At 35.6% G+C, this 27,153-nt stretch overlaps 3 protein-coding genes across 4 annotated transcripts in view; all 3 read left to right on the top strand.

The window, feature by feature from the left end:
* The window catches only part of LOC311077715 (B-cell receptor CD22-like), a 51,746-nt gene extending 42,031 nt beyond the window's left edge, over positions 1-9,715 (top strand). Inside the window, exons 5-10 of the mRNA XM_084106323.1 lie at positions 7,526-7,780; positions 7,899-8,141; positions 8,229-8,319; positions 8,468-8,513; positions 8,831-9,081; positions 9,334-9,715. Coding sequence (XP_083962449.1) covers positions 7,526-7,780; positions 7,899-8,141; positions 8,229-8,319; positions 8,468-8,513; positions 8,831-8,860 — 665 coding nt within the window. The 3' untranslated portion in view covers positions 8,861-9,081; positions 9,334-9,715. The remainder of the gene's footprint in view (positions 1-7,525; positions 7,781-7,898; positions 8,142-8,228; positions 8,320-8,467; positions 8,514-8,830; positions 9,082-9,333) is intronic.
* On the top strand, positions 307-2,890 carry LOC311077746 (uncharacterized protein). Of its 2 annotated transcripts, none has more exons than XM_084106370.1 (4): positions 307-443; positions 593-647; positions 1,051-1,401; positions 1,500-2,890. In XM_084106370.1, the coding sequence occupies exons 2-4, from the start codon at positions 602-604 to the stop codon at positions 1,766-1,768; spliced, it is 666 nt and encodes a 221-aa protein (XP_083962496.1). In that variant the 5' UTR covers positions 307-443; positions 593-601; the 3' UTR covers positions 1,769-2,890. The 2 variants fall into 2 exon arrangements, with proteins under 2 accessions (XP_083962496.1, XP_083962497.1); XM_084106371.1 differs by having other exon boundaries at positions 331-376.
* Positions 9,716-11,627: 1,912 nt separating the features above from the next.
* Positions 11,628-25,690, top strand: LOC311077734 (uncharacterized protein). Its single transcript, XM_084106351.1, has 9 exons — positions 11,628-11,700; positions 12,067-12,123; positions 12,471-12,824; positions 12,923-13,171; positions 19,013-19,091; positions 19,206-19,251; positions 24,564-24,650; positions 24,731-24,796; positions 25,012-25,690. The coding sequence occupies exons 2-9, from the start codon at positions 12,081-12,083 to the stop codon at positions 25,036-25,038; spliced, it is 951 nt and encodes a 316-aa protein (XP_083962477.1). The 5' UTR covers positions 11,628-11,700; positions 12,067-12,080; the 3' UTR covers positions 25,039-25,690.
* Positions 25,691-27,153: the final 1,463 nt, after the last annotated feature.

Here is a 27,153-nt window from a genome sequence, read left to right as displayed (position 1 = left end):
GTAAACACTGTCTTTAAAAATGAAGAACTACTCGTCTTAAAGAAAGAAGATCACTTTTCAGGAAGCTGAAAAACACCATCTAATCATGTTGACAGGAGGTTTCCTTTCACACTGAAAGTTTAATTTGATATTTGTAATGTAAACTCTATAGTCATGCTTTTAGATATTCTTTAACCAATCCTTTAGAGAGAGTGTTTTATCTTTTTCTATTTGCAAGTGGTTTCATCCGGGTTGTTCCTGTCTCGGCGTGGGGAAGGTTGCTTAGACTTTAAAAAGAGGAAGGAAAAAAACTGTAAAATAGCAGAAGAAAGTTTTCAGCTTGCATTTGCACTTCACTCTCCTGGAGTCTGTTTACAGCGGCTGAAACTACAAAACGATAAGAGATACACTTATTCAGTAATTAATATTGTCTAAATAATTAATCTCCACACAAGAAAATTGAAGTGAGAAACATTTTCTTTCATAATAACCTCTGTTAGATGACTAAAGTATTTGTATCATTTTTGCAGTGTTTATAATGCAATAAACGGCTGTTATTATAGTTTTGATGAAATGAAAGATGACATATTGAACTGTTGTGTAAATTATTTAGTTTCCTGTGATGTCACTGATAACTCTTGCTCTGGTGTTTCTGCTCCTGATTCCAGGTGAGTCTCTCCTGTAAATGACATACAAGTTCATTACTAACTAAGAGTAAAAGGTTTTGGCTAGTTAGCATGGATCAGTTAGCACTGCTGGTGCCCCAGGAAAAATAGCACTGGTAAAATATCTACTATAATGGAGGGAAATTTCTGTGATTTATTTGTATCTTTTAAAGAAAATGGTATTATTCAGGTTATGCTGATATAATGCTGATATAAACTGCTGAAGCTGCTAACATTTAGAGCATAACGGTTTTCATGGTTAGTGTTCAATGTTCTGCTTCCTGCATTTCATCACCTTCTGTCTATTTATGGTAGAGTTTATGGTCCTGTTTAACTCATAGATGGGCATGTGTGTGCTTCTATTGTTGTTTCCTCTCCTTGTTGCCTTGTGAATTCTGTGTTTCAGGGGTTTCTAGTGATGACTGGAGTGTGAGTTACAGTCCTTCACACATCTGTGCACTAAAGGACTCAACAGTGATATTGAGATGCACTTATACATACCCTACTGGATATCAGATCGAGAAAGTGTTCCGGAGCAAAACAAAAGATAAAAAGGAACATGGAGAGTTTCCAGATCTGTCTGAGGACCCTGAATACAGTCAGAGGCTTCAGTATCTGGGAGAAAAACAGCAGAACTGCACCGTCAGACTGAGTCATGTGACACTGAAGGATTCACACATGTACTATTTCACATTCATCACTGATAAACCAGGTGTGAAATGGATTGGTAAATCTGGTGTAACTCTTACTGTCACAGGTGACTTTGATGAGGTTTATCTCTTCTTCTGTGCATTATGTTGAATAATAATCAGTGTATGACAGCAGCACTAGATATAATGTGTGTGTTGTGTTCAGATCTTCAGGTGGAGTCTCCTGAGAGAGTGACAGAGGGAGATTCAGTCACTCTGAGATGTAAAAGCAGCTGCGCTCTGACTGACAGAGCAACATTCATCTGGTACAGAAACTCACAGCCATTAACTAAGAGAAGAGACAGAAACAATGAACTCCTGCTGCAGTCAGTCAGAAGAGAGGATTCAGGCAGATATAGCTGTGCTGTAGATGGACACACTCACATCTCTCCTGCTGTTCAGCTCAATGTCACACAGCAAAAACTCCAGTGTTAAATTAACACTCCTGGGAGTATATATGAGTCCACACTTGTAGAGTGTAAAGTGTTAAAATATGAGTGTTAAATTAACACTCAAGAGTGTTAAAGTTAATGAGATAATTAAGTGATTAAGTTGATTGCTTGTCTGCTGTTATTGATTTATAACAGTCAAATGAACAAAGAAAAAATGTGATCTGATGGTGTTGGTTATGTTTTGACATAATCATGTTGTGATCTGAAAAACTAAAATTATTGAGATAGTTTGGATTAACTTGTTAATTACAGCAGCTCTGTGATTCTACAGCATATGATTAGCAGTATTTTTAATTTTATCCAAAATATTTAATAAACATTGTTCTGATCAAAAGACTTTCAAATGAATTTATTTAGAAACACAGACATCAATAATCAGCCTGTGAATCTCAACAATGGTGACAATAATAAAGCATGTTGCAGTGGCTGCCACCAATCACAACTCATTAATGGCTCCCATCATGCATTGCGGTATGAATAAATTATGATCTGAATTGTCTATGTAATTTACTTTTCCTAATTGAATATTCTGCTCGTCACCATTGTTGAGATGCATAGACTGAATCTTGACGTCTGTGTGTGCCTAAAAGAAAGTTTTTTTTTATTTATTTTTTCAAAACAACTTTTAAGAAATCTTTTGTATTATATCTAAAATTTTGGATATTTATGCAGATTCACAGTTATGCCGTAACCAACAACATAAATCTAAGTCAGAAATAGGGATCTTAATGAGTTCAGTGATCAAGTTCAAATGATGATTGTCATAATATAACCAACACCATCAGATCACTTTTTTTCTTTATTCATCTGAGAGTTATAACTCAAATACAGCAGCCAAACAAAATCTAAAGTAAACATTTAAAGGTCAAGAGCCCAACTAAAGCAAACAATAATCACCATAACGGTGGCTTACAATTTGTGATTTTCTCCTTCAGTGATTCTGCTTGTTAACATCATGATGTCTTCAATAATGATCAATCATCACTCAATTAATCACTTAATTATCTCATTAACTTTAACACTCTTGAGTGTTAATTTAACACTCATATTTTAACACTTTACACTCTTGAGTGTGGACTCATATATACTCCCAGGAGTGTTAATTTAACACTGGAGTTTTTGCTGTGCATGTGTGAGTATGTTCTTTAAAGTTTTCTTTCCAAAGACAGTAGAGTTCACTCATCCCTCCTTTTCTTTAAAAATGATAGTAATTGGGGCTAATATTTAAAACATTTAAATGCTCACTGTTTCAATAGTACAGTCACAAAACATGAACTATATGTGATTTTAATATTTTATGTTATATTCAGTTATATTCAATTTTATACACCGTTGTCATGACAACGCCACACCATAAACACAACACACTACAACAGCTGTTCAAATAATGGTTTAAACACCTTTAAAGCTCAAATAATGCACATATTTGAACAAAATACTGATTGTAAATGCTTTTATGAAATAATAAGACTCACATTTATGCCTTTAAATTAGGGCTGGGCGATTTAAATCGTGATATTGTTATGCGCATCTCGTCAGTAAAGCTGGTTCCTTGATTAGTAGTAAATCGCCATCACCTGCTTTCAGATGGAGCGGCATTTAGGGCTGATAAGATAATTAAGTGATTCATTAGTGATGATTGAGCATTATTGAAGACACCTGATGTTAACAAGCAGAATCACTGAAGGAGAAAATCACAAATTGTAAGTTACCATTAAGGTTATGGGTGTTTGCTTTAGTTGGGCTCTTGACCATTATATGTTTAATTTAATATTTACTGTTGTTTGTCTGCTGTTACTGATTTATAACAGTTAAATGAACAAAGTAAAATGTTATCTTATAGTGTTGGTTATGTTTTGACATAATCATGCTGTGATCTGAAAAAGGAAACTTATTGAGATAGTTTGGTTTAACTTGTTAGCAGCAGTTTTGTGATTTTTCAGCCTATGATTATCAGTACTTTACTTATAATTCAAAATATTTAATAAACATTGTTCTGATCAAAAGACATTCGGATAAATTCATTTAAAACACAGACATCAATAATCAGCCTGTGAATCTCAACAATGGTGACAATAATAAAGCATGTTGCAGTGGCTGCCACCAATCACAACTCAATAATGGCTCCCATCATGCATTGCGGTATGAATAAATTATGATCTGAATTGTCTTTGTAATTTACTTTTCCTAATTTAATATTCTGCTCGTCACCATTGTTGAGATGCATAGACTGAATCTTGACATCTGTGTGTGCCTAAAAGAATAAATTTTTTTTTAAACAACTTTTAAGAAATCCTTTATATTATAGCAAAAATTCTGGGCATTTATGCAGATTCACAGTTATGCTGTAACCAACAACATAAATCGAAGTCAGAAAGAAGGATTTTAATGAGTTCAGTGATCAAGTTCAAATGATGATTGTCATAATATAACCAACACCATCAGATCACTTTTTTTTCTTTGTTCAACTGGCAGTTATAACTCAGATACCTCAGACAAACAAAATCTAAAGTTAATAATATATGGGTCAAGAGTCCAACTAAAGCAACCATTGATCGTCATAACGGTGGCTTACAATTTGTGATTTTCTCCTTCAGTGATTCTGCTTGTTAACATCAGGTGTCTTCAATAATGTTCAATCATCACCAAATTAATCACTTAATTATCTCATTAACTTCAACACTCTTGAGTGTGGACTCATACACTCCCAGGAGTGTTAATTTAACACAGGAGTTTTTGCTGTATACAAAGAGCCGTAGTTAACTGACAAGCTGAGCCATATCACATTAAATATCGCTGGCGATACGTCCGCGATATTAATGCGATATGGCTCAGCTTGTCAGTTAACTACGGCTCTTTGTAGTAAATGCCGCTCCATCTGAAAGCAGGTGATGGCGATTTACTACTAATCAAGGAACCGGCTTTACTAACGAGATGCGCATAACAATATCGTGCGATATATCGCCCAGCCCTACTTTAAATCCTCCAAAATTAGCCCCATTCACTTCTATTGTAAGTACCCTCGACTGGTTACTTCCTATCGGCTCAAAAGAACAATTTGTTCAAGAACCGAACATCACTAGCGCTTTCTACAGCCACACCTAACAATTATGTTACTAACTACAATTTTTGTCATGTAATTTGGAATCTGTAACCGACTATAGTTTGTAAGTAATCTATCCAGCACTGATTTACTGACACCACACACACAGAAAAAAGTGTGTGTTTTTTTTTCTTTTCGTTTTGGATATTTCTTAATGGATTCATGTTGTTTATGTTAAATTCTGCCCCTACACAGCAAAATCCCCAGTGTTAAATCAACACTGCTCAGAGCAAATATGGTCCCACTCTACAGAGTGTTAAAGTAACACTAAAGCAGTGTTAAAGTTAATGAGATAATTAAGTGATTAATTGAGTGATGATTGAGCATTAGTGATGAACACCTGGGCTGCGTTCAGCCCCGACAAAACGTTGCACAACGTTTTTTTAAACAGAAACAGTGATGCGTTGAACACACTGTTCTGATGACGCAAGAGTTGCAACTATGGCAGCTGAGAAGGCCATTCTTTGTGTTCTTTGTGAAGAATTTTCAGAGCCTGATGAAGTCGGTATAAATATGTTTAATACTACAAAATATGCCCGATGTTACAGTTACTGCACTTGCCGAGTGAAGGGATTGATAGTCAGCCTAATTCAGACTAAAACACATCTATTTAGCCTCACATACTGACTTTATTTGTAGTTCATACTGTTTTAATACCCTGTATTTTCTTTCTCATTTTTAGTAAAAGCACTTAATTACCATTGTTTATTTCTATACCAAATGTCATACACTTGCAATGAAGCTAAAAATATAAACAACTACATCATTATGTTGATATCCTATATTTTTACAATAAAACTTTCGACAAACATGTCTTCTAATATCCTCAGTTGTTGTGTATACCGAGCTGCATCGAACACATTTGTAAATTACTTTCCTTGAACCCATTGTGCGAGTTCACTTTAATACCGCGTGCTTTATATACATGTTGCTGCTGATTGGACTGCAGTTCTGACACACCCACCAAACAAGAGAAAACGTATCTCAAACCCCGTTACACACCGGTGCACGCCGTTTCCAGGAAACATGACGTTCAACCCGGAAACCGTAGCAAAACGTTGCGCACCGTTTTGAACTTGAACATGCCCCTGCAGTTAACAAGCAGAATCACTGAAGGAAAGAGAAACACAAGAACTACAACAGACTTTTAGTCACAGCCTTAGATTGAATCAACTAAAGATAAAACGAAGAGATTCAATCTGTGAAGATCTCAGCAGAGGAGGATTAAACAACTCCACAAACAGCATTACCAGCTTCACTTATTACTAACCAGACTGACTTTATTTCTGTCATATGTCTATGAACAGAAGTTTAGATGTTGATGTTTTAAAATGTTTGGCCACCATTATGGTGATCAGTGTTTCCTTTAGTTGGGCAGTTTGAATCTTGGCATTTTAAGTACAATTTGGGTCTTTGTAACAGTATTTATCAAAGTACATAATTTGTTACAAAGAATGCCAAAGACAAAGGTGTTCAGGTGGTTTAGTTTTCATGATTATAAAGTGGAGTGATTCACTAATCTTTTCCCTGATCATAAGTTGTCATTTGTTATTAAAAAATAGTTTACACTTTCTTGATACAGAGCAGACTTTTTGATTTTTATATACATTAACACATTTTTTGGAAAATCATTTTTTTTTTTTTTTTTTTTTTTTGTAGTAACAAACAGACATCAAGAAGCAGCTTATGAATCTCAACAATGGTGACATGCTTCATGCTGCAATGCATGCTGGGAGCCTAGCGTTGTATACTATGGTGCCTCCCAGAATGCATTGCGGCATAAAAAGCATGTCACCATTGTTGAGATTCGTATGTGGATTCTTGAAGTCTGTGTGTTTGTCCAAAGACTGCTTTCCCAATAAAAAAAATAAATAAAAACATCAGCTTGATGTCTGATCCGAAGAAAGAAGTCAATGTTGTTAAAAAAATATATATTAATAACAAATAACCACTTTCAGTCAATGATAAAATTTGTAAACTTTATGATGTTGAAAACTATAGGTCTATCACCTGACTGTCTTTGATTCTGGCTTTCCTTGCAACAAATTATGTGTTTTAGCAAACACTGTTACAAAGACCATAAACTCCCATAAGAAGTCAAGAGTCAAATTGCACAACTAAATGCAACACTGTTCACCATAATGGTGATTTTTAAATGGTGATTTTAAAACATCTGTTAATTCTCAAACAGAACTGTAGACGTCTGACAGAAATAAAGTCAGTCTGGTTAGTAATAAGTGAAGCTGGTAATGCTGTTTGTGGAGTTGTTTAATCCTCCTCTGCTGAGATCTTCACAGATTGAATCTCTTCTTTTTATCTTTAGTTGATTTAATCTAAGGCTGTGACTAAAAGTCAGTTGTAGTTCTTGTGTTTCTCTTTCCTTCAGTGATTCTGCTTGTTAACTGCAGGTGTTCATCACTAATGCTCAGTCATCACTCAATTAATCACTTAATTATCTCATTAACTTTAACACTGCTTCAGTGTTATTTTAACACTCTGTAGAGTGGGACCATATTTGCTCTGAGCAGTGTTGATTTAACACTGGGGATTTTGCTGTATACCATCTGTATGTAAGAACAGAAATAGAAGTGCTTTGGTGGGGCGAGTGACGGGTGATACTATATGTTTCTCCAGTAGATCCTCCAGTGAATCCTGTGATCTTCATCAGTCCATCTGGTGTAATAGTGGAGGGAGATTCAGTGACTCTGAACTGCATCAGTGACTCAAACCCTCCTGCAGAAATCAACTGGTTTAAAGGAGGAACGATTGTAGGATCTGGAAGAATCTACAGCATCTCAAAGATCAGCTCTGATGACAGTGGAGAATACAAGTGCAAGTCCATCAATGAACATGGAGAGAAATACTCTGATGCTGAGACTTTAAACATCATGTGTGAGTTAATGAGTAAACATAAGATGCAAATTTTCTGTTTTGATAAATCCAGTCCATATTAGCAATTTAAAAAATGTGTAATACAATTTAAAAATAATAATTTGGTGATTGTTATTAGACCCACCCAGGAATGTCTCAGTGTTGATAAGTGGATCTGGTGTAATAGTGGAGGGAGATTCAGTGACTCTGAACTGCATCAGTGACTCAAACCCTCCTGCTCTGAACTTCAGCTGGTTTAAGGAGAATGAAACCTCAGCTGTTGGATCTGGACAGAGTTTCAGTGCACTACAGAGTGGACGTTTCTACTGTCAGGCTCACAATCAACATGGATCTCAGAGATCAGACGCTGTAACTGTCACAGGTGAAGCTTTTATTTTATAAAGGGTTCAAGACAGTTATAGTATGTAGCTTTGAGACTTAATCTGAACTCAAATTCTTCATCTTTCAGTACATCGTGGTCACGGCTGGCTCGTCTGGTTGGGGATCACAGCATGTTTAGGATTCTTCATCGTCATCATCATCGTCGTTCTGTTTATAATGTAAGTTTTCATTAAAATCATTCTCAATTACAGTGAGTGTATGAATGTAATTCACTTTCAGACTAGTGCAGGTGGAAATGCCTCATGTAATGTGAGTAGTAATGAATCTTTAAAATGCAGCTTACAAGTTTAATGTCTGTTAAATCAGGAGAAAACGAAGAGGTGCTAAAGCTGAAGACCTCACTGAAAAACAGGTAAATCTTCCAGATGCAACATGTGAATAGTCTAGTTAGACGGGGCCATTCACACAAAACGTGAGAGACAAGTCAGTGGAAGGAGAGACAAAAAAAACAACAAAAAAAACAAAAAAAACAAAGTCTAGAGATGTGTTTTTAAAAGTTTACTGCATTTTAATTTCAGTGCCGTGTTTATAACGGTCACACACGTCGGTCTAGCACGAGTTTACATAGAAAAATAATGGAAAAGTAGCGCACTGAAATGGGAAACCGTGTTCTGTGTGAACAGCCTTTAAATGTGAATGATAAATAATATTTAATTTTTTTCGTTTCAGGACAATCTGTACTCTACCGTAACAGGGTGAGACGTTCATGTTTCTGAATCAGCCGATTGTGATGACGCTCAGTACGCCAGTGTTACTTCCAGCAAACCCAGAAGAGACGGAAATGCTCCTGAATGCAGAGATACTGAGGAGATCCAGTACGCAACTGTCCAACATCACAGAAAGACAGAGACGAAGAGAGCAGAGGAGAACGAAAGCCACTACGGCAATATCAGGATTCGTCAGCCTGATTCTGTCCTGAGGTGAGAAGAACGAGCTTAAAGAGACAGTTCACGCAAAAATGAAAATGCTGTCATCATTTACTCTACCTTAAGTTGTTCCAAACCTGTATGACTTTCTTTCTTTTTTAAATTTAAGTTCTTTAAATCTGGATATTTTTTTCTTAATAACTTTGTGTCCCACTGATGTTTCAGAAACATCTGAATTGTTTAATGAATTTCATCATCATGTATTCTGATACATACCATGATTGTTGTTTTATTTGATGTTTTTAGGCTATCAAATGTGCAGACTGTGGAAGAGGCGTCTGTGATCTACAGCTGTGTCAAATGAGTAAATGAGACCATCATGAAGACAAAGGCCAAAACAATTAACAATATTCTGAGAGTAGGGCTGTCAATTTATCATGCTAATTCACTCAGTTATTTATTATTCATTAAATCAGGTGAATAGATGTCAGGAATGCAGTGTCTGTGATCGTTTTCTCATTACAAGAGCAGAATACAAAGGAAAGAGCCAAAGAACCAACAACACGTGTTTAGTGAGACTAAACACATTTTGTGATGTCACTGCTTGGCAATTTGTTTAAGTCGTTTGAACATTTGACTTCATGTGTTTTCTGTAAGCAAATAAAAAGACTGTATCAGTTTTACCCAATTCATGCTTGTGTGTGGTCATTTCTGGGTCATTGTAGACCTAAGCTCAGGATAACTTACTATATGTGATAGCTGGGTTAATATTAATATTTGGGCTATTCTAACAAACTTGTGCAACAGGGATACATTTTTTTTATTTTTTTTATTTTTTCAAGGATAACCCCTTGAGATGCACCATCTCATTTTCGAGGGGGTCCTTTACATTACAAAGAAACCAGCATCAAAATGGAAAATCATAATTAAAGTAAATACAACACAAGACTATAACAAACATCTAGAAACAGTAACATTCACATTCATATACACGCACGCACTAACAATGCTCCCACAAACCTAACCCCTTCACTTTTAGCCCATACCAAAATCAAAGACAATCAGTGAGCCATCTGCGAAAATGCAAATACAAAATCAAGGTATAAATATGCTTACACACTTCACTATACGCATACAGGTACAAATGCAAACATATACAATATAAATAAAAATAATAAATACAATTAAAAGAAAGAGAGATCAGAAACAGGAACATGGTGTTTGAAAATAAGAAGAAATGATTTGAAAACATAAAAGGAAGTTATAGATCTGAGCGAGCAGGGAAGATTCTTCCAGTCTGATGGAGCTTTAAATTTAAACGCACGACGACCTACTTCTTTGCAAATTCTGGGTACATTAAAGAAGAGCTGGTCTGTATGCCTTAAATTGTACTGTGTATTAAAAGAAATTAGGTAACATTTCAAATATGGAGGGAAATGCAAATGAATACACTTAAAAATAAGTAGTAACCAGTGAAATTGCCTTCTTGACTTGGGAGCCAGCCAGCACAACGACTCATTTGGCAATGGTGAGTTCTATAAGGACATCTGCGCACAAATCTACAAAGACTATTATAAAGTACAGAGATAGGATGAAGATTTGAATAAGTAGTATTCCCGTATATAGTATCCGCATAATCAATTAAAAAATTAAAGCTTTGATGAACACCTCAGTCTATTAAAGTCACCAGTGACGATTATTTGTAGAGCAGCTTCTGTGTGCGTGTGTTAAGACGAGGTCAATCATGTTGGTTTAATCAGCTTGACTAAAACTACATTTAATGGAGCCCCTAAAGTCACATGGTGGTGGAAATTATATTTCAATGCTTTTGCATTTTTTCTCAAATCATTTGAATTCCTCATGCATGAAACTCTTGCGAGCAAATGCAAAAGCAAAAGCATTGAAATATTATTTCTCCTCCCATCTCATACTTTTGAATCTCCATGTCCTTTTAGGGGGTTTTGTATTAAGCAATATTAGCTAAGAATTCATTTTGAGCGATGACGTACATTGAGACACACTGGGCTGTGCATGTGTTCTTCATTATGGGCTGGCGCTTATGTGTGGGCGAACTGATTCTGGATGAGGTCATTTCCTGTCTCACCCACCTCTACTGGCCACCACTTCCTGTCGCTATTCTTTTCGCCAATAAACTGAAGGCAAAAATTATCTTGAGGATGTCAAAGTACAACTTGTCTGTCCGTGGTCAAAGTATCGACATCCATTCTTACTTAATATTAAGTTCCTATCTTGAGTGTCTTGCTAAATAATTCTACAGAAAATGTTTCCAGGAAGAAAGGCTATAAAAACTAAGTTTTAAAAAAACCTTTTATTTGTATTCTATATATTTATGAGCATCCTCTCACTCTTATAATGTGGAAATTCAAGTGAAACTGTAAATACGTCCTATTTGTTAATAGATCTTTGTAGAAGAGAAATACAAGTGGTGGACAAACTTCTTCATATTCTTAAACATTTTGGGTTTAATGACTTTTTAGATATCAATAAATGCCATTGGATCATGATGAAAAGTTGTCTGAAGTTGCTTGTGTGGGCAGGAGTCAAGAAAGAGGAAGAAACATTTTCTGTCTGTGTCAGTATTTTAAAATAAACACTGTTAACCACGAGAAATTCATCAGTTCAACGCCTGCTGGAGAGACTCACCAGAACACGGTAAGAGTTACGCTGGTTACTGTGTGAATATAGTCAGATTAATACTGTTGTAGAAACCACTGACCTAATCAATTGGAAATATTCTCAGTGAAATATTATTTATGGAAATGTTTGTAAAGCTAAAGATTGTTTTATAATGCTCATTGTGTGTGTTATCCCTGTGGTCCCAATCCTGGTCTTTGAGGACCCCCAATACTGCACAGTTTTGATGTCTCTCTTATCTGACAAACCCATCTAAGGCCTTGAAGCCTTTAATAACGAGCTGATGAACTGAATTAGGTGTGCTTGATTAAGGAGACATCTAAAATGCTGGGGATCGTCCAGGATTAGGAACAACTGTGTGATTCTGTATTATTGTTCTTGTAGTGACGTCACTGATAATGGCTCCTCCTCTTCCTCTGGTGTTTCTGCTCATGATTCACAGTGAGTCGCTCCTTTAGTCTCTCATCAAAGTCTTTCTTTTGTTCAATCATGAGTCCGGCAGCACCCTGTTAAAACCCCTTTCACAAACAAATTTTGTGGAAAAAAAATTCATGCAAATAAAGTAAAACATAAAGGCAGTCAGAGATAAATTACAAAGAATAATAACTTTAGATAAATGTTTAAATGATTCTGATTGGAATTAATGTACAATATAAATATGTGCATCACTAATGATTATATTAATGTTTTTGCAATGTCAGCATTTCATGTGTTCTAAAAAAAAAAAAAAAGAGATTGTAATGAAACAATCGTTTTTATTTGAACTATCCCTTTAATGTATGTTTTAGGAGTTTTCAGTAATCTTACTGATTGGAGTGTGAGTTACAGTCCTTCACACATCTGTGCACTAAAGGACTCAACAGTGATAATGAGATGCACTTATACATACCCTACTGGACATCAGATCAAGAAAGCGTTCTGGAGCAAAACACTGGTGAAAGATAATGAAGAGTCTCCAGATCTGTCTGAGGACCCTGAATACAGTCAGAGGCTTCAGTATCTGGGAGATAAACAGCAGAACTGCACCGTCAGACTGAGTCATGTGACACTGAAGGATTCACACATGTACTATTTCAGATTCACAACTAATAAACCTGATGGAAAATGGATTGGTAAATCTGATGTAACTCTTACTGTCACAGGTGACTTTGATGAGGTTTATCTCTTCTTCTGTGCATTATGTTGAATAATAATCAGTGTATGACAGCAGCACTAGATATAATGTGTGTGTTGTGTTCAGATCTTCAGGTGGAGTCTCCTGAGAGAGTGACAGAGGGAGATTCAGTCACTCTGAGATGTAAAAGCAGCTGCGCTCTGACTGACAGAGCAACATTCATCTGGTACAGAAACTCACAGCCATTAACTGAGAGAAGAGACAGAAACAATGAACTCCTGCTGCAGTCAGTCAGAAGAGAGGATTCAGGCAGATATAGCTGTGCTGTAGACGGACACACTCACATCTCTCCTGCTGTTCAGCTCAATGTCATGTGTGAGTATCTATTTTATTTAGTATATAATACAATTATACAGTTCAGTTAATGCATTATGTTTAGATAACAAACCTTTGTTAACAACCTATTTTTCCATCACCACTTCGCTAGGGTGAATAATTTATATTAAGTGCAAGCATTTTTATTAAAATCTATATTATTTGCCATTTATAATATGAATGAATCTTCACAAACATCAGAGGCATTTCACAATAATCAGGAGCTTAAGCCACAAAAGTAGCAACTCACCAAATGCAGATTACACGAGGACAATCTGTTGTTATCTTCTGAGCTATTCTGAGACAGGTATGAAGTCCGTGGTCTCATGCTTTTGAACTGAAGATTAAAAATTAAACTTCAAATATTTCACCTGTAGATCCTCCAGTGAATCCTCCCCCTAAGCAAAATTATGTTCAAAAGACGTCTTTTCAACATCTTTGTCACAAAAGCGTACATTGAAAAGACGTCCACTGATGAGCCAGAATTAAAGGTTTTATGACGTCTTTTTCTGACGTGTTCTGCACGTCCGATATTGACTTTCATGGATCCTCTGTACAAGGTTAAAAACATAGCATCTGTAATTCACTCATCTGTGGATCGTGAGAGAAACCAGATCTGAAGTAAAGAATTGTACCATGTAGTCACACACAGACATCAAGATTTTGCATATAAATCACAACAACGGTGACAATCAAAACAAAAAAGCATCATGCTGCAATGCATGATGGGTGTGTTTATAGTACAATTACGATTCCAATGTTTTTTTGTTTTTGTTTTTTTTATGGGATTCATTGTTTGTTGGGATTCATATCTTGTCAGTTGGGAGCAAACCCTTGCTATAAATGCCAAATATAAACCCAAAATTAAAAACACAACATAGGATGCTCATTTTGTCATCATCAACAACGAGCTGATAACACCTGATTTTAATTTAATGCATGTTGAGAGTGTTTTTTTGGTCCAGAAACAGTATAAATAGTCTAAATGAGACCTTGAATGACTTTGAAAATGACCACAGTGACCACATTTGAACTAGTTTTTAACCTTGTGTAACCAGAGCGGTATTTTCGATATGACTAAACCCAGATTGTACTGACTACGCCACCTTGGGAATTGCACCCAAGGAAATATGAAAGGAACACAGGTTTGGTGGTGCAGAGAAAAGACAGAGTCGTGTCGTCCAATAAACATATGAATAATTTTATTTTAAAAGGAAGAATATTTCACTGGCATTATTTAATCATGGTATAAAGCACTGGCAAGTTTATTATGACAACATTAGGAATATCACAATGTTAAAAGAACATTCCTCCAGACCCGCCTGATTCAAACACTGAATCACATCAAACCCAACATCACAAAGGAAAAATACTATACCGTTCCCACCAAAAAAATAAAAAATAAAAAAGAATTAACAAAAAGAATAAACTGCAAGACTAAAGCTTACCTTAGGGGTGGCAACCTAGCTGTAATAAATTGTGCTCTCAACCACAAAATAGGAAGAGGTGCTCAAACCCTGGTGCTCCAAACTCACAGCAAATGTGTTTCACCCAGGTGCCTAGCCTCGCCCTCGGCGCACTCAGCCTTGACTCGAACCAACAAAAAGAAACAAGAGAAATTAGTGGGTGCGGTATAAATACAAAATCATCACAACAAATCACATTAGACATAAATATGATGATTGACCAAATCAGTTGGTGCACGGATAACCCGTCCTACCCTGTCGGTATTGAGGACCCCAAAGTACTCAACGGATGACGATTAGAGTCACTGTAAAAAATTGCTGTAAAAAAACGGCCACATTTTCACAGTAAAATGCTGTTTTCCATTAAAACAGCAATATTCCGTTGAAAAAATGCATTCTGGGTGATATATGTAGTTTTCGAGAAAATAGCCTACAGGAATATACTGTGAATTAACAGTGCTCAAAGTCGACACTCAGAGGCTGTGTTCCAAATCACACCCTATACCCTCATTCACTGTTCCCTACATTAGATCACTAATACAGTCCACTTGACTGAGTGAATAATTTCATAGTTAATTGAGTTCAATTTCGAAATTAATTCAGACACTGATGAACACCTGCTGTTTACAAGCAGAATCACTGAAGGAAAGAGGAACAACAAGAACAGACAAAAGATCAAATCAACTGAAGAGAAAAGAAGACATTAAATCTGTGAAGATCTCAGCAGAGGAGGATTAAACAACTCCACAAACAGCATTACCAGCTTCACTTATTACTAACCAGACTGACTTTATTTCTGTCAGACGTTTACAGAAGTTCTTATTAAAAGGTGAGAGAGGTTTAGATGTCATTTTATTTTAATTTGATGTTACCATGAGGGTGAACAGTGTTTGCTTTAGTTGGGCTCTTGACCCTTCACTTTTGATCATTAGTTTTTATTTGGCTGTGGTAGCTGTGTCTTACATTTGCTATTTCTAAAAAGCTGAAAGAAAACCGTATTAGATGACAGTGAATATTTGTTAATGGTCACAATCATCATCTAGTGGTCCGATGCACTGATCTTTTTATTGTCTAATGTATTTATTTTGGTGATGTGTTGTATATTATCATATCATTGTGATTTTACATATCGAGAGCTATCGGAATTTTAACAATCAGAAAATATTTAGGATTTTAAAAAGTGAATTATTTTAGAATATTTTGAACTTCAATATCAGACAGACACACACAGACAACAAAAATCGGCATATGAATCTCAACAATGGTGACAATCAAAAAAAGTGTCATGCTGTAATGCATGCTGGGTACCAGCATAGTACAAAAAAATTGTGCGTGACTCCCAGCATGCATTGCGGCATGAATAAATTATGCAGCTGAATTTTCTGGTTATTTTCTTTAATGTTTACTTTTATTTTTGCTGTTTGTTTTGTGTTGACTTTAAATAGTGTGTTTTGTAATGTTCAGATTTGATATCTTTTTTGTTGATTGTCACCATTGTTGAGATTCATTGGCTTATTCTTGATGTCTGTGTGTGTCTAACTGAAACCGCAGTTCAAATTTTTTAGTGAATGATGAGTTCAAAAATCCTTCATAACTGATTGTGCAGGATGCTTGATATTTTGCTGTAGCTTCACAGTGTAGAAATATAAAATTAATCTAATAAAAAACACATTTTAGATATATGATTAGACTCTAGATGAGATTGGTGATCCAAACATTATGTGATGATGAAACATTCAAAACATAGCCAGCAACACCTGATCTATGTTTTGTTGGGTTTGTTTCTGCTACAACAAATGTGTCTTAATAACACAGTTACAGCCAAAGAGAAACTAATGTTAAAGTCAAGGGTCAAGAGCCCAACTAAAGCAAACACTGATCTCCTCAATGGTAACATCAAATGAAACAAAACCACATCTAAACCTTTGTTAATTCTCAATAGGAATTTCTGTAGACATATATGAAAAAATAAATAAAGTCAATCCGGTTAGTAATAAATGAAGATAGTAATGTTATTGTTTTAGAGTTGTTTAATCCTCCTCTGCTGAAATCTTGAGAGATTTAATGTCTTCTGTGGCTGATGTCAGTTGTAGTTCTTGTGTTTCGCTTTTTTATCTTCTTGTTGTTTCTCTGTCCTTCAGTGATTCTGCTTGTTAACATCAGGTGTTCATCACTAATGCTCAATCATCAGTTAATTAATCACTGAATTATATCATTAACTTCAACACTGCTTCAGTGTTACTCCAACACTCTGTAGTGTGGACACACAAGTGTTCATTTAAAACTGAAGTGGGTTTGAAAGGGTTAAATGTGTCAAATAAAAAGAACACAGAGTGAAGTGTAATTTAACAGTAATCAACTGTAAATTAATTTACGGCATAAAACTGTAGAAAAACAGCAATTTACTGGCAACCCAGCTGCCAGTAGATTACCGTAAAATCAAGTAAAAACAGTAATATACTGTAAAATGCAACATTTAGATTTACTAAACAAAAGAGGATCATTTCACTGAAATATTAGTAAATGTTTATAGAAAAAAGTTAGGCAAAGTCAATAACTGATAAGGAGAGTAAATATTAAATTGAAGTGTTTTATGTTGTTTTGCACAAGATGATACAGAAGAGATCTGTTAGTTTAATTCATTAGTTTTGTGTGTCACCATTGTCCTGGAGAGTAGAGCCTGTGCTTCAGTCAAAGATGAGCACGGAAACACTGATGTTATGCTGCCGGTTGCTTTATTTAAAAGCAGTAACTGTGTATTCTTGATGCAGTGACAATCTCTTTGCTAAGTACTTTAGCACATACATGTATGCTAATGTTCGCTAAATGCGAACTGCAAAGATTTTAGTTAAAGTCATTTTTTTAATAAATTCACTATTACACATTAGGTGTTTACAGTTCAATATTAAGAGATATTAATTTTCAGTGGACTCAAATGAAGTAACTTCACAGTACTATCAGTATAAATAGTAGTTTTTAAACTCGAACTGTTTGAAGCAATCGGTTACCCAAATGAGTTACCTTCTTTGGTATTTTTACGGTAACATACTGTAAAAAAGGAGAGCTGTATATTAACGGTAGAGGGCTGTAAATTAACAGTACATTGCTGGAACCACAGCTGCCAGTATATTACCGTTATTTTACGGCGCAATTTTTTACAGTGTAGATGGACATTTAACTTTACACCACACGGCCACTAACCCAAACCATAAAAAAAAACAAAAAAACACAGAGACTAATGAAGTTATGAGAAGCTGAGAAAAATATCCATTCACGAAAGACAAAGAAAATAACCTAATCACGAAAAACAGCAGCGCGACCAGAGTTAACCATCACGTGGTACGCGAGAGACTGCAAAACAAAACATAACAATCAGACAAGGATTTACTCAAATCAAGGGATACAAAACATTCACTAAATCATTCATACCACACGAGAATCACACGTCACGAGGTCAGGATGCACTCGCGAATGTTCCGCTAAAACACACAATAACCCCCATTAAACTCGACTAACACCATACCACACCACAACTCATCGAGATAGCCGACATACCTTAAAGCTTTTCAATGAGCGCTTGACGCATCTCCCAGGGAACACTGCCGAGACGGCTACAGCCATCACTTCAAAAGGTATAACACTAAACACTTTTAAAACCACACAAAGGCGTGCATAACTTCCGTCACTTACCTCGACTAACGTGACACCGGTACTAGGGCTTTCTTCCTGTCTACACACTTAAATACACCGGCCCTAATTACCTCATCCACCCATTACCATATAAGGGTAACGAACGCAAAAAAAAAAGGGAAAGGAAAATTCCCTACTACTACACTTGTACGGAGGATCCATGAATGTCTATATCGGACGTGCAGACGTCATAAAAACGTTCATTCTGGCTCATCAGTAGACGTCTTTTCAACGTACGCTTTTGTGACAAAGACGTTGAAAAGACGTCTTTTGAACATAATTTTGCTTGGCTGAGATCTCCATCAGTCCATCTGGTGTAATAGTGGAGGGAGATTCAGTGACTCTGAACTGCATCAGTGACTCAAACCCTCCTGCAGAAATCAGCTGGTTTAAAGGAGGAACAAATGTAGGATCTGGAAGAATCTACAGCATCTCAAAGATCAGCTCTGATGACAGTGGAGAATACAAGTGCAAGTCCATCAATGAACATGGAGAGAAATACTCTGATGCTGTGACTTTAAAAATCATGTATGAGATCATGATGGTTCAGTAAATGTGACATTAAGTCCTCTAAACATTGTCTGTGATGTGAAATTTATTGTGTTTTCTACTTTAGACCCACCACAGAATTTATTAGTGTCATTCTTAGTTTATAGGTTTAATTATAATATGCTCCCTCTTTCAGATAATCGTGTAACTGGTTGGCTCGTCTGGGTAGTGATCACAGAGGCATTCATCATCATCATCATGGTACTGTATACAATGTAAGTAAAAATATATCAACAAAGAGTAATATAATTTGCTTTTAGACTAATGCAAAAGTACTTTTGAATTGTACACAAAACAATTAAATGCTTGTTTCCGTTTCTTTTTGACAGTCACAAGAAAAGGATAAACTTTAGATCTGCAATATACGAGTATGAGGTAAGATGGCCAAATAACCACAAAATGATACTAATAAATCAATGACAGCTTATTTGTACATGTATACAGCAAAATCCCCAGTGTTAAATTAACACTGCTCAGTGTTTATGAGTCCACACTCACCCCTAATTTCCACCAACTGCTGAATGGCTGCGGATCCGCTCCGGAACGGTGGCGGAGTCAATAGGTTTCCATTGATGTCAATGTGTGTATTTTCACTGCTGAACGGCTGCAGCCCTCCGGAGCAGATACGCAGAGCTTCTATTTTTGCCGGATGCCGGAGAGCTCCGCAGCAATTCAGCACATATGTTGCGCGATCATACGTGAATTTGCGAGATCTCGTGGGTCCTCATGACTTCAGCTGTCAGTCATGGCCGCAGCCGTTCCGCAACAAATCCGGACCTGATTTCAAACCGTTTTTTTTTAGACTGTCTGGTATCGAAGGACGGCGGAGCACAGAGCCGACACGCAGCTGGTGGAAATCCGGGGTAATAGTGTAATAAGTAACACTGAAGCAGTGTTAAAGTTAATGAGATAATTAAGTGAATAATTGATGATGGTTGAGCATTATTGAAGACACCTGATATTAACAAGCAGAATCACTGAAGGAGAAAACTGTAATGTAAGTCACCGTTATGGTGATCGGTGTTTGCTTTAGTTGGGCTCTTGACCCTTACATTTTTAACTTAAGATTTTGTTTGCCTACAGTAACTGAGTGATAACAGTCAGATGGAGAAATAGAAAAGGTGATCTGATGGTGTTGGTTGTGTTTTAACATAATCATTAGTTGGCCTGAATCACTGAACTCATTGAGAGCATAATTTCTGAGTTAACTTTACCTTATGGATTATAGCAGCACTGTCCTTGTAGAGCATGCCATTTTTAGGCTTTTCAATTAAATCAAAATGATCAAATCAATTACCAAAAATGTAATGGAGGCACACACATACATCAAGAATTAGCGTATGAATCTCAGCAATGGTGACAAACAGATCACCTCTGAACATAAGATCATTATTTATTTGTTTATAAAAATATTATGCTGTACAAGGACAGAGCTGCTATAATTAATAAAGTAAACCTAACTCAGAAATCAGGCTCTATATGAGTTCATTGATTCAGGTCAAATGATTGTGAAATAATAATTATGTAAAATCACAACCATCACCATCAGATCACATTTTCTCTTTGTTCATCTGGCTGTTATAACTCAGGTACAGCAGCCAAACAAAATCTAAAGTTAATGATTTAAGGGTCAAGAGCCCAACTAAAGCAAACACTGATCACCATAATGGTGAAAATACGTTTTTCTCCTTCAGTGATTCTGATTGTTAACATCAGGTGTCTTCAATAATGCTCAATCATCACTCAGTTATTCACTTATCACATTATTCACATTAACTTTACTTATAACACTCTTTAAATGTGGATCATATAAACTCTGAGCAGTGTTAATTTAACACTGGGGATTTGGCTGTGGATTGTACATTGTTTTATGAGTAAAGATTCTGGAGTCATTAGATTCTATTAATCATTAGTTAAGCATTACTAAACAGTTAATTCATCATTTATAAAGCATTAATAGACATTAATAAGCAGTTTATAAATACAGCTATAAATGCTTTATTCTTGATTTATAAGCATATCTATAATGTGTTTAATAATTGTATTTTCATACTTTATTAATGACCAATTTATCATTTCTAAATGAAGTATACCATTATTTACAAACCGGTTATTTAGGAGTTGTCAGTGGTTCATAAGATCACTTAGAAAGTGTAAGTAAATGATTAATAAACTGTTTAAATACATATTATTATTCAGACATATAGTAATAGTTACTTAGTGTGTTAATAAATGCTTTACATGTATTTCTACTGTAATTAATGATTAATTCAGGTAGTTATAAAGAATTTAGTAGTGGTCAGTGAATTATTTTTGTGAGCTCATCTAAAGTGAGGACTAGTTATGCCTTGTAAAGCATTTATAAAGGAGATTTAAAGGCTGTTAAATATTTTTTATGTTCTGTATCACTGTGTTGTGTTTATTTTATTTTTCTGTTTAGAAGATCAATGAGCCTTTAAATCTCCTTTGTAAATGCTTTACAAGGTGTGAATAGTCCTCACTTTAGATGAGCTCATAAAAATAGTTCACTGACCACTACTAAATGCTTTATAACTGCATTTGTTACATTTACTTACACTTTCTAATGGCGCTTTTCCACTGCATGGTACGGCTCGGTTCGGCTCGGTACGGTTCGACTCGGCGCGGAACGGTTCGGCTCGCTTCGCTTTTCCACTGTGTGGTACGACTCGACTCGGTACGGCACGGTTCGGTTCGCTTTAGCTCGGTTGCTTTTCCACTGCAGTTAGTACCACTTCAAAGTGGGTGGGACTGATCGTTATAGTTGCCATCTCTACTACCATGACATCATCATATAAATTGCGAATTTTTCATTCCGTGTTTCCCCATCCACTCCTCGGCAACCAACGAGAGGAACGTCTGCACCTCGTCCACTGACCACGATTCAGCCATTTCTTTTTTTTGAAGTTTATACTCTTTTTTTTTTAAGCAAATACTTTTAAAACTGGCTGTTGTCTACTGGCTATTTAAATCTAGTGGGTTTAGTGTCTCGTGTCGTAAATACAATGACGCTGGTAGTGATGATTCTGTCTGACCAATCAGTGATCTGCACTGTTAACCCTTGCTGTAAAAAAAGGCGTAATTCAGACAGTATCATACCATTTTCCATTAAAACAGTAATATACCGTAGAAAACAAAAATAGCCTACAGGAATATACTGTAAATGAACAGTGCTCAAAATCGACACTCAGAGGCTGTTTTCCCAATCACACCCTATACCCTCATTCACTATTCCCTACATTAGTTCACTAATATAGTCCACTTGACAGAGTGAATGAAAAGAAGTGAGTGAATTGAGAAACTGATGAACACCTGATAAGCAGAATCACTGAAGGAGAGACAAACAAGAACAGAAAAAAGAGAAACACAAAAACTACAACTGACTTCCAGCAATACTGAGTGTGAAACCAGTTTACAAACCAGTTTACGATTATTTCTTTCATACATGTACAAAAGTTCTTGTTGAGAATTAACAAAGATTTAGTTAATAATAAAATTTGTTGTCACCATGATGAAGATCAGTATTTGCTTTAGTTGGTCTCTTGTCCCTTGACTTCTTACCATTCATCTCTCTCTGACTGCTGTAACAGTGAGTTTATAGAACACATTTGTTATGGTAAGAAAAAGTCAAGAGATAGTTTAAAAGGTGTTTTTATTCTTTTGTGATGATGTCACAGTCATCCTGGACATGTCTGATTTTCAGATTATTCCTGTATATATTCATTGAAATTATGGGTATGTCATATTTAGCATAAATCTGTGTATCTACAAAATGAAATCAATATTTATGTTATCAGGTCTTCTGAAAAATAACAATCATATAGTGCATTCAATTTTATTTTACACCTGCTTGACTCAGACACACACAGACATCAACAATCAGCATATGAATCTCAACAATGGTGAAAAGTTTCATGTCGCAATGCATGCTGGGTTCCAGGATAATATAAAACTCCCAGCATGCACTGCTGCATGAATAATAAAAAAAAAAAAAATATTGCCACCATTGTTGAGATTAATGTGCTAAATTGTGATATCTCTGTGTTTCTAAAACATAGTGTAGCTCTGTTTTTTTTGGTTTATGTATGATGTGTTAAAAAAAAAAAAAGAGTCATAGTAATTTATTGCTGTAGTTTCACAGTGGTGCTAATGTAACACTTTTGATCGAGGATAAAACTCTGAATGAATAAGAATTAATTCCTTAGTGAATGAACAGGCAATATGATGATTTTGTCATCATAAGCATTACAACCGCAATCGTTCATAAACTGTGTGTGCACAAGTGTGACTTGCAAAAACACAGCTCAAGCGGCAAAAAAAAAAAGAATGTTTTAGCATCAACATCCCAACTAAAGCAAGCACTGATCTCTATAATGGTAACTTCAAACAAACATTTTCAATAACAACTTCTGTATGACAGAAATAAAGTCATACTGGTTAATAATAAGTGTAATAATGTGTAATGGCTGGAAGTCAGTCGTAGTTATTGTGTTTCTCTATTTTCTGTTCTTGTGTTCCTCTATTCTTCAGTGTTTCTGCTTGTTAACAGCAGGTGTTCATCACTAATGCTCAACAATCACTTACATATCCTTAATTATCTCACTGCAACACTGTATCAATGTTACTTTTTACTCATTGTAGTGTGGATTTCCTGTGGGGTTGAAAGGGTTAACAGTGTAAGCTAAAAAGACACACCCACAAAATGTATTTTAACAGTAATAAACTGTAAGTTATAAAACAGGTTTATACTGGCAACACTGTTGCCAGTAGTTTACTGTAAAATTAATTTTTTGGGTCACCATTGTGCAGAAGAGTAGAGCCTGTGCTTCAGTCCAGGAGAAGATCTACAAACATTGATGATATGCTGCATGTTGCTTTATTTAACAGGCGGTGACTGTGTAGTTGCTGGTCCAGTGGAAATCTTTTTATGTACAATAGTTTTTTAGTGGTCTCAAATGAAAGAAGTTCACAGTAATACTTTACTCACATTATTAATGCATTATACATTTTAGTTAATACATTTAAATGACAGTTGGTCAATTTAAGGCAGTCGGTTTCTGCAAGTGTAATTAGTTCATTTGAATTAGAATTTAGTGCATTTTTACAGAAACAAACTAGACTACAGTAAAGAACTGTACAATTAACAGTATTTTACTGGCAACAGTGTTGCCAGTATTTTACTGTAAAAAACCCCGGTAAGGTCTAACAGTGTGCAGTGTTTTCACGTCACATTTTAGTATCGGTACGGTACGCTTGGAACCTCAACAGAGGTGGTACCATTTAAAGCGAGCCGTACCGTACCGTACCATGCAGTGGAAATGCGCCATAAGTGAGCCGTACCGAACCGAGCCGTACCGTACCATGCAGTGGAAAAGCGCCATAAGTGATCTTTTTAATCAGTGACAACACTGTTTGTAAATAATGGTATACTTCATTTAGAAATGATAAATTGATCATTAATAAAGAATGAAAATACAATTATTAAACACATTATAGATATGCTTATGAATCAAGAAAAAAAAAAAACATTTATAGCTGTATTTTTAAACTGCTTATTAATGTCTATTAATGCTTTATAAATGATGAATTAACTGTTTAGTAACGCTTAACTAATGATTAATAGCATGCAGTTATTATAAAGTTTTACCCTTCTCTCTGTTTCCCTGTAGAGCGATCCCAGAACTGATCCCAGTGAAGGCACATATACAGGTCTTGACCTCGAGGCCAGATCATCTGACCTGTACAACACACTCCCAGTAAGAGAAATATCAAAAACTACATGTGCAAAAGAGCCAAAAGTCAGATTATCAATAATCAATGTGTTTTTTTCCCATAGACTGTCCATCCCAGACCTGCTGTTCACCAGTCGGGCTCTTCTGAATATGAGAATCTGCCCATAAGTGTGAGATCCTCAGGTCTTCTCAATATCATCAATAAAGAAAGAAAATGTCCTCAGTAGTCAATCAACTAGTCAATAGATACTAAACAGTCTTTTCTTTATGTTACAAGATGGACTATATGAGTCGATTCACTGACAGAAATATATATTTTTTCTCAGATTATTTGTACCATTTGTAGTGTTGATTTATGTAAATGTGTGTCTTATTTCTGTTGTAGCCACAGCAAGACGCCACAGTAAGATGAAGCACAAGCTAAACTTTACTCAGCTTTTGTCCCATCGCTGGACAGGCCCACATCACAACTACTGATGAAAAATGAAACGCATCTTCAGAGTTTCCATTCTGCAGAAAGTAATGGATTATATTCATGTGACATAATTAAACAGTCAAAGTGTAATTAATTAACAAGTTTAGAGTTGTTTATGTAATATTTTATACATTTTATCTGCACAGCAAAATCCCCAGAGTTAAATTAACTCTGCTCAGAGAACATTTGGTCCCTCTCTACAGAGAGTTAAAATAACTCTGAAACAGAGTTCAAGTTAATGAGATACTTAAGTGATTAATTAAGTGATGATTGGGCATTAATGATGAACACCTGCTGTCAACAAGCAGAATCACTGAAGGAAAGAGAAACAAGAACAGAAAAAAGAGAAACACAAGAACTACAACTGACTTCCAGCCACAGATGAAATCAACTGAAGACAAAATAAGACATTAAATCTCTCAAGGAGGATTAAACAACTCCACAAACAGCATTACCAGCTTCACTTATTACTGACCAGATTGACTTTATTTCTGCCATATGTTTACAGAAGTTCGTATTGAGAATTAACAGAGGTTTAGATGTTGACGATTTATTGAAAATGGTTGGTCACCATAATGGAGATGAGTGTTTCCTTTAGTTGGGCAGTTTGACTCTTAGCTCACTTTTTTGTGAGTTTGTGTTTTTTTGTAATAGTTTTTACCAAAACACATAATTTGTTGCAAAGAATGCCAGACGCAAAGATGTTCAGGTGATCTAGTTTTCAACAACAAAAAGTAGAATGATGCACTTATATCATCACTGTCCAAAAGTGGTCATTTGATGTTAATAAATTATATTCACTAACAATACTCTCTTGCCACAGATTGGACATTTTTAATTTTTTAAATACATAATAGGGGAATTTTTTTTTTTCTAAGACACAGACATCAAGAATCAGCATATGAATCTCAACAATGGTGACATGTTTCATGCCGCAATGCATCCTGGGAGCCATGAGTTTTATACTATTGTGGCTCCCAGCATGCATTGCAGCATGAAGCATGTCACCATTGTTGAGATTCATATGCTGATTCTTGATGTCTTTGTCTAAAAAAAAAAAAAATCCCTATAATGTATTTTAAAAATCTAAATTCAGAATGTCCGATCTGTGGCTAGAGAGTATTGTTAGTGAATATAATCTATTAACATCAAATAAATCTCTTTTAGACGGTCATGAGATAAGTGCATGTTTCTACTATATGTTGTTAAAAACTTTCACCTGATCATCTTTGTTTTTGGTTTTCTTTGTAACAAATTACATGTTTTGGTAAAAACTGTTACAAAAACCATAAACTTGCAAAAAGAGTCAAACTGCCCAACTGAAGGAAACACTCATCACCATAATGGTGATCATACATTTTCAATAAATCGTCAACATCTAAACCTCTGTTAATTCTCAATAAGACCTTCTGTAGACGTCTACCAAATTTCAGGATTACCAAATCCTGTTTACTAGAGCCTTAAATGGAACCAACAGTGTAGCCTACTGGCTTAGCAAAGAACAACAGTTGGCAAAATACCGGTGGCCACAAATAACCATTGTTTATTTTAATTTTAAGAAACAGAAACACTGTAATAAACAGAAACATTTTACTTTCCTTATTTTGTTATAATGTTAAATTGTAGATTTTGTTGTTTTACCATATCTCATTAGATGTGACATGCTTCATATATGCTTCAAATATGAAGAAATGTATATATCATCAGTAGACATTGATTTTGTGATCATTCACTTAAAAAAAAAACTCTCTGGTTTTATTTGGTTCAAAAAATCACAACTGAATCCACCCTTCTGATGGGATCAGGATAATCCTGTTTTTTTTGGATCAAATAGATCCCAAACCGAGTTCAAAGTTCTGAAAAACCCAAAGGGCAGGTTTGATCCAGATCAAACTTAAGATCGGATTACATGATCTGATCTTAGTTCAGAATCCCTCTTTTGCTTTTGAAAAACCCATTTCCAAGATTTGATCTAATCCGTGATCCGAAATCCCACTGGATTACTTTTGAAAAACTGGGCCCAGGTGTTCATCATTAATCTCCAATCATCAC

Source organism: Abramis brama, assembly GCF_963993115.1.
Source record: "Abramis brama genome assembly, chromosome: 2".
Classification (NCBI taxonomy): Eukaryota; Metazoa; Chordata; class Actinopteri; order Cypriniformes; family Leuciscidae; genus Abramis; species Abramis brama.
Note: the sequence above shows the minus strand (reverse complement) of the source record. Positions and strands in the feature narration are given on the sequence as shown.